General features: G+C 36.9%; 1 protein-coding gene across 1 annotated transcript; it reads right to left on the bottom strand.

The window, feature by feature from the left end:
* Positions 1-3,911: 3,911 nt before the first annotated feature.
* Positions 3,912-5,560, bottom strand: LOC120349216 (the record flags this gene model as incomplete). Its single annotated transcript, XM_039419179.1, has 2 exons — positions 4,742-5,560; positions 3,912-4,113 (listed from the first exon to the last, which is right to left on the bottom strand). Coding segments are annotated over exons 1-2 (331 nt in total), but the record flags the coding sequence as incomplete, so codon positions are not given.
* Between the last annotated feature and the right edge of the window lie 2,874 nt (positions 5,561-8,434).

Raw genomic sequence — 8,434 nt, 5'->3', positions numbered from 1 at the left:
ATACCTGAGAAAAATAGCCGAGTTTATATAACACTCAAGAGGGATCTTTTTCTTAAAACTGCCGAATTTGTATACTAAATTGTGAATTTCTGACCGCACTGCCGAATTTGTATACACCTGTATAGGGTTAAGAGACCATGTGGAAAGTAAGAGAAAAATAGAATTGAAGATTATCTACCAGTTATACTTTTTGACTTAGATAATATTATAATGGAATCATTAACATTATATGGTACCATTTCATTTCCGTGAAACTCTTATGTCAATTGGGATAGTAATGAGGGTAAAATATAGATATGTGTAGTTTTCATCTCCATTATTATTCAATCTGTAAGATTAACTATTCACTCCATCCATAAGAAATCAAGTTATATTGACTGGAATCATTGATTATAATGGTTGAAAATACTATTGATTTTATAGACATAGATCACTATAGAGTTATATCCGTTCATGGAATTATGTTGTTTAATGTTGTTTACTGATGATATGATCATCTCTACTGCATCAAAATGAAACATAAACACAAACTCAAGGAAGGAAGAAAGAAAGAGACATAGTGAGAGAGAGAAACAGCGAGTGAGGAAGCCTGTGAAGGAGTAGTGGGCGGAGAATTAAGTTTAGAGATTGCAAATGAAAGGGAAGGTATCAGTAGTCAATAGTCAGACGCACCCACTCCCGCGAGAACTACTCACGGTCATTCGCTTATACACTGTTGCCAAATCTCCGGTTGCCATTTGTACGGTAGAACCGTTTTTGTATATTTCTGGAAAAATATACATGGGTGATGACAGCCCTATCTGACGGTAGAACGCTGAACTAAAATTTATACATTTCATACATCTTCCCAACTTATGGCAACCAGAAAAAAATTTTTTATCATTTTTTATTGACGTCCATTTACTTTGAATACCCTTATAATCGATTTTATCGGGTTCTTTGAACCTTGAAGATTACTGAATAATTTTGTTTAGGCGTTTTTGAAATTCGGGAGATGAGTTATAATGGAAAAACAAGTGGCAACCGTATATGGCTGCAATAAGTAGGGGCTGCCACTTGTAATGGCGAAATTAGCATTATATGATGCCACTTGTTGAGGAAGATGTACATATATATATATATATATATATATATATATATATATATATATATATATATATACATCTTGCTATTCAAGTGGCAGCCGCCTGTAAAGCATAAGTGTGGCAGCCACTGTTAGGAGTGGAGTATATGTCGTTTTTATGGTGTATAATGTCTTAAAACATCGAATTTAGGTCCGAGATCTACTTTTATTGTCAGAATATCAATAAACAAAAAGTTTGCTAACATTGCAAAATTGTCCTATAATAATGGCAGCCGTCAACTTCCCAAATTTATGGCAGCCGTGTATATTTTTGTATGTTTCCCCATGATGACCAACAAGTGGCAACAACTGGTGACTTATGGCAGCCAGCAACGTTGCCAATTTTACCATCATAGATTACAAATTCATTCAGCCGGTTTTGCATCAAATCTGTTGGAACTAGATAAGGACCAGCCGTTCATCACCCCACAACTCTGCTCCCTCTGCTCGCATTAAAGGATCACTGCACTGGGAGGGGGATCTTTCTCTGTCTACACCAGGCTTAAACATTCACTCTCATTCATTCTCTCTCATACATATCGCGCGCGCGCGTACCTGAAGCTCTGTCAAAGTCTTTTTCTCTCAATCCTATACTTTCCCTCTATCTCACATAAGCCCACACGTCAATACAGTACTTCTCTCTCACAATCTTGTTCAACTACTCTCACTTACTATCTATCATTGCAAAAAAAGTAATTAGTGATAATTCGCTTGACAGCATGCTTTAATCTCATTCAAGCAATACAGACAGTTTAAAATGAATAATTTCATTATAGAACAACAAGAGCTGAATACTCACAATCGATTATATCTGGCTAATTAGGAATGTTATTGAATAATGACTATCGAAGTGTATAACGGTTTCAGAGGAGTCTCGCTTAAATTGTTCAAAAGCTATCTGAGTAATAGAACCCAGTCTCTAACCATAAATGATCAATCTAGTGTAACTATCCTTTGCAGATGATACTGCAGCTATTTTTCACGGTAATTCATGAAATGAAGTTCATACTATAGCTGAACATGATATGCTTTTAATTAAGACGTGGTTAGATGAGAATACCTTATGTTTAAATATTGAAAAAACTTATTAAATAACTTTAATAGTACAATGTAGACCGATAATTGTTAAATTTGCTAATTACACCTACAGTAGAGTATATTAGTGGGGATGAAGCCACTTTTTTGCTCGAGATCCCCCTCCCCCCTCTCCCCCCTCGTCCATCCCTCCTCCCCTTCCCCCCGCCTGTAGGGCGGGGGGTGTTCTAAAAATAGATTTCCCCTTCCCCCTGTCCAGTGGAGGTGAGGGGGAGTGAGTGAGAGGGAGATATATCTTTCTCTCTCTTTCTAAAAATAGATTTCCCCTTCCCCCTGTCCAGTGGAGGTGAGGGGGAGTGAGTGAGAGGGAGATATATCTTTCTCTCTCTTTCTAAAAATAGATTTCCCCTTCCCCCTGTCCAGTGGAGGTGAGGGGGATAGAGAGAGAGAGAGGGAGATATCTCTCTCTCTCTCTCCAGGTGAGGGAAAAAAAATTTCCCTTTTAGGAGGAAAAATTCCCTCTCTGTCTACTGTCAAATTGAAGTGAATTCATATTTCTACATCTAATGCTATGGTGACAGATTGAGGTGAATTCTAAAGATGTGGGGGAAAAAATCTCTTGAGAGGGAAAAATTCCTTTGGTGACAAATTAAAGTGAATTCATATTTCTACATCTAATGCTATAGTGACAAATTGAAGTGAATCCATTTCGCTCTACTATGATAGAGATAGAGATCTCCTTCTTTTACTCATGACATCTCTTTCCCGCACCCTTTCCGAAAGGAGATAAGAATCAATTGAGAAATTCTCTCCCAGTATAGATGAGAGGGAAAAAATTCCCTTGGTGACAGATTAAAGTGAATCCATATTACTCTGCTCCCTGTGAGGTCCCTTGCTAACCCCATTAACTCCTACATCGAAAACCGTTACATGAAAAAATCGATTTATGTGACAAGTTTTTAGTCGTTAAAGTTACTTCAAACAACCTTTTTCAAGATTTATCGATATAGTCAAAAATGTCTAGGGTGAAAACTATAGGTCTGTACTTCTCTCTCTCACACAAGTGTTTATACAATCAATCACAGAGGTGTAGACTGAAACAACATATCGTTCACTCTCTCTCATAATATGTCAACCTTTTACAAGATTTATGCATGTATCAGATTGCTATGTGCTTATAACATTGCTTGAATGATAAGAATATAGATAAGAATCTGAAAAGGTGAATGTGATTTGAAAAGGGGGAGGTGCGCCCACCCACATCTGTGGGAGCACGAGAAGGAGGGGGCGAGCGCTTGCCTGCACAGCTGTGTGCCTCTGCCGGTAACTCTACTGAGCATGCTCACAACAAACTATAAAAGAGCTGCTCACCTTATTTAAATTATCATTCACAACAGAGCAGCTGAACCATTTCTTCTTCTTCTGTGTGATATTCATTACGAACTTATCAACATCGTCAACAACAACAGGTAAGAATTGAAAACAATTTTTTATCAAATATGCACACATTTTATTCAACTATTCACACATACATACAATTCGTAACACATAGGCCATATGTATACAGATATAAAAATTGTTAAGCAATAACAATTTTTATATCCGACCAATTTACCGACTTATGTGTTACTAGCAACACATAATTTTTACAGTTGATGTTAAAATGTTCTATTTTTTCTCTGCTAATGCAGGAAGCAAATCTTTGAGGTAGATTTGCTTCCTGCATTCCTTATTTTTAAAATTACACACCGACCGTGTTTATTGGTATGCTCCCTTGCGCTGATAATGGGGTAGGGTACATCCTCTTTCAACTCTCTCAGTGGCACCCAGGGTTTGGGTGCAGGCTGATTGATGAGTTGAACAGAGTCCATCTCCCTCCTCTCATCCTCCTCTGCCCTCTGCACTTCCTTCATCAGGGTGACAAGTGATGACTTGTTCTCCACTGCAGCACGTTTCTGTTGAAAAATATTTGATAAGTGTCTTATTTGTTTCAGATTATCATCAGATCAGATTTGTCAAATCATACTAGAGAACTTGATCAATAGATTCACTACACAATCTCAAAGTGAGTAATTGCAGAATCTGCCAACACTAATATCTTGTAATTCAATTGTATCTCTAATCAGTTCAAATAATATTTTCTTGCTATCAAATAATTTATGCATGAGCGATTACTTTTAACACTAATATCTTGTAATCCAATTGTATCTCCAATCAGTTCAAATAATATTTCCTTGCTATCAAATAATTTATGCATGAGCGATTACTTTTAACACTAATATCTTGTAATTCAATTGTATCTCTAATCAGTTCAAATAATATTTCCTTGCTATCAAATAATTTATGCATAAGCGATTACTTTTAACACTAATATCTTGTAATCCAATTGTATCTCTAATCAGTTCAAATAATATTCAGATCAAATAATTTATGCATGAGTGATTACTTTAAACAATAATTCTTTGCTATCAAATAATAATAATCAAATACTTGTATGTGTACAGATTTTTTTTTTTCCAATGATCGATTGTTTTATAAAAAAATCTGTACACATACAAGTTAATAATATTTGTTGAAACTGACCTTTGTTTGTGAGCAGATTGACTCCTCCTCCTCTCCCCCGCCAACCTCAGGGTCGTGCCCCAAACACCAACTTCCTCTTCGCCTGCTTCTTCCTCTCATCATTTTCCTCTCCCTACATTTTCCTCTCATCACTTCTGTTTATATAGCATACGTTTCTCTCTCTGTTCCAGGCACGTGCGAGCGAGAGCGTGGTACAAACCGAAAAAAATTCGAATTTCTCCCCAACAACACGTGCTCCCAGATCGTTATCAGATTGTAAGTATCCCAGACACGATCATTTTTCGAATAGCATCCATGTGTTAGAAGACGAAAAAAAAAAATCTCGTCTAGAACTCAGCATGAGACTTCACCTGCTAGAAATCCCCCATGTCTACGGGAATAAAACCCATGATTCTAATTTCGTTAATCAATGTTAGATCCTTCAACATGGAAGCAAGAACCTAATTTTTCATAATCTCTCACAAAAGTTAAATATTGTAGATTTGTCCATCCTTTTTCTGCTAACTGTGCCAATATATCTAGGTGCGTGTCCAAGAGTTCACTTAATTTATATTGATATCTCATTTTTTCTAAAGGAACAGAATGGTATTCACTTAATTGATTAAAATGTCTATCTATAATGAATTGAACGCTCGAATCTGAAGACTTGTTCTCCACAGCAAACACATTATCCATCTCAGTACACTAGCTTGATGTTGTATCAGCAAAGACAAGATGACTACCAACAGATTACCTTCCTCTAGCTTATTATTATTATTATGAAAAGCACACTCTACCGATAATTTATTGTACTTTATAGCACTCTATTTCTAATAAATATTTCAACCCATAGAGGAATAGCATTTCTCGATTCAGTTATTAAATATTTCATTGTTTTTCACAGCATTTTCTCACCTCTCAACTCGAGTTCCGAACCTCATAACCAGTTGAGCTCTCGTCGAGACAACACAGCTGAGAGGAATCATAGCACGGTCACCTGAGAGGAATCAATCATAGCATAATCATCTACACCTGTATCCTGCTATCTACACTCGAGGAGATTCACGCACCATCAAGCACTACATGTAAGTACATTTTTACTTTGATTTTATCCTCTGAGGAGGAAAATAGTCCTCCGAGGAGAGGTTTTCTCCTCCGATGACTATTTTTCTCCTCCGAGGACAGGTTTTCTCCTCCGATGACTATTTTTCTCCTCCGAGGACAGGTTTTCTCCTCCGATGACTATTTTTCTCCTCCGAGGAGAAATGATATCTCATTTTTTCTAAAGGAACAGAATGGTATTCACTTAATTGATTAAAATGTCTATCTATAATGAATTGAACGCTCGAATCTGAAGACTTGTTCTCCACAGCAAACACATTATCCATCTCAGTACACTAGCTTGATGTTGTATCAGCAAAGACAAGATGACTACCAACAGATTACCTTCCTCTAGCTTATTATTATTATTATGAAAAGCACACTCTACCGATAATTTATTGTACTTTATAGCACTCTATTTCTAATAAATATTTCAACCCATAGAGGAATAGCATTCTCGATTCAGTTATTAAATATTTCACAACATAGAGGAATAGCATTTCTCGATTCAGTTATTAAATATTTCATTGTTTTTCACAGCATTTTCTCACCTCTCAACTCGAGTTCCGAACCTCATAACCAGTTGAGCTCTCGTCGAGACAACACAGCTGAGAGGAATCATAGCGTGGTCACCTGAGAGGAATCAATCATAGCATAATCAACTACACCTGTATCCCGCTATCTACACCTGTAGCCCGCTATCTACACTCGAGGAGATTCACGCAGCATCAAGCACTACATGTAAGTACAGTTTTACTTTGATTTTATCCTCTGAGGAGGAAAATAGTCCTCCGAGGAGAGGTTTTCTCCTCCGATGACTATTTTTCTCCTCCGAGGACAGGTTTTCTCCTCCGATGACTATTTTTCTCCTCCGAGGAGAAAAAACCTTCTACAATATACTGCATGCATGCGATTTATCTTTAGAATATGATATATCCGGAACATCCAAGCCCCGCTCTTCTTTCTCACACTCATCGTATAAACAAAACGGTAAATGAATTACTTTTTCAGTTGGTTCACCGATAATATATTTACAATAGACACATTGCAGATATAATGGATTTTTATGTAAGAAATAACCATTTCTCGCAAAATACTCTGCTTTATTGCGTAATGATTTACAAAAGTCACAATGTAGATGGTGTGGAGGTAGTTTTTCAAAGTACTCTCCTTGGACGGATGAATCTTCTGGCATATTAGTAAATGATAAATATCTTTCTTCATATAATCGTAGAATATTATTATTGTAATTCTCCTCTTCAATTGTTATATTTCCTTTCCTTCTACAGTTCGGGCTAAACTTTGCATGTTCGTTGGCTACAACATCATTTTGCTCCCAATCTCCTATACAAACTGAACAAAATACGCAGCGCACAATATCCGGTTCACTTGCGAATACAAAACCGTCTTTCGCCATATTTTCTGCCGACAAATTCTGACTAGTTTTTGTCCATTTTTTATCGAATGTTAATAATCTCAATCTTTCATGTAACATTATCTGTCCTTGTGATAACATCGTGAATGCCAATTCACAACTGATTGTGAATTACATTCCTTTACACATACTATTAATTGGCTATGCCATCCTGATCATTATTCTTTTGTTTTTTCAGTATCATGCCGAGGGAACGCAGACTTCGTGGGATCAATTCCGCAGCAGTCCGTCATCGCATCACCCTCGATGAGGAGGATATCGACATCAGCAGTGTGCTCGAGAGCTCGAAACGTCGAGTTTTCGATATAATTAGGGAACATGCCGCACGCTATGATGGCAATGTTAAGTGGTACATCGTCCTCAACGTTTTGCTGTATAAATTAGTGGTGATGGATGACAAGCAGGTTGGTGACTCTGTCTCATCTCTAATAAATCTACATAGTTACTCCAACATAGCACTAAATGTGCTTGAGAACTATGAAGAGTTTAATGAGCATTTCATGTTAGCCGTGAGAAAAATTCTCTCATCTTTTGAAAATTTTGTAAGATATGGGAGTGGATGGGTGCTAAAGAAAATTGAATCACTGGATGTGAATGTGATTAAATTTAATCCTATATACACATCCAGTTTCATTCAGACACCCCAGTTTTTGAAAAACAAAAAATGTATTATAAATGTGAAAAATCTCTCTGACGAAAAATGCTTTTTATGGTCAGTACTCGCGTATTTCCATCAGAAGCCAAGGAACTCGAACTTAAGTGTAAAGTATTTGAGCAAGTTTGCTCACACACTTAATACGCGAGGTGTAAATTTCCCGGTGACGACACGCGATATTAAGAAATTTGAAATACTCAATCCGGACATTGCAATTCACGTCATCGCATACGACAACAAAAAGTTTTTCCCCTTCCGTACAAGCATTTTCCGCACGCGTAAACACCAAATTAATCTTTTAATGCTAAAAGGCGATGCAGGAAAAACTCATTTCTGTTTAGTAAATACCGCGAACGGGAAAAACGGCCTATCTCGTCTTCTCTGTCACCTTTCAAAACACAAGGGTCAAGTACATGTTTGTAATTTTTGTTTTCACCGGTTCATATCAAACAAAACCAAAAATTGTGATGGGAAAGCAAATTTGTTGAAACATATGGAACTTTGTTCCAAGTTTGAATCTCAG

This window comes from Nilaparvata lugens, unplaced genomic scaffold (genome assembly GCF_014356525.2).
Source record: "Nilaparvata lugens isolate BPH unplaced genomic scaffold, ASM1435652v1 scaffold8777, whole genome shotgun sequence".
NCBI classification, from domain to species: domain Eukaryota; kingdom Metazoa; phylum Arthropoda; class Insecta; order Hemiptera; family Delphacidae; genus Nilaparvata; species Nilaparvata lugens.
Note: the sequence above shows the minus strand (reverse complement) of the source record. Positions and strands in the feature narration are given on the sequence as shown.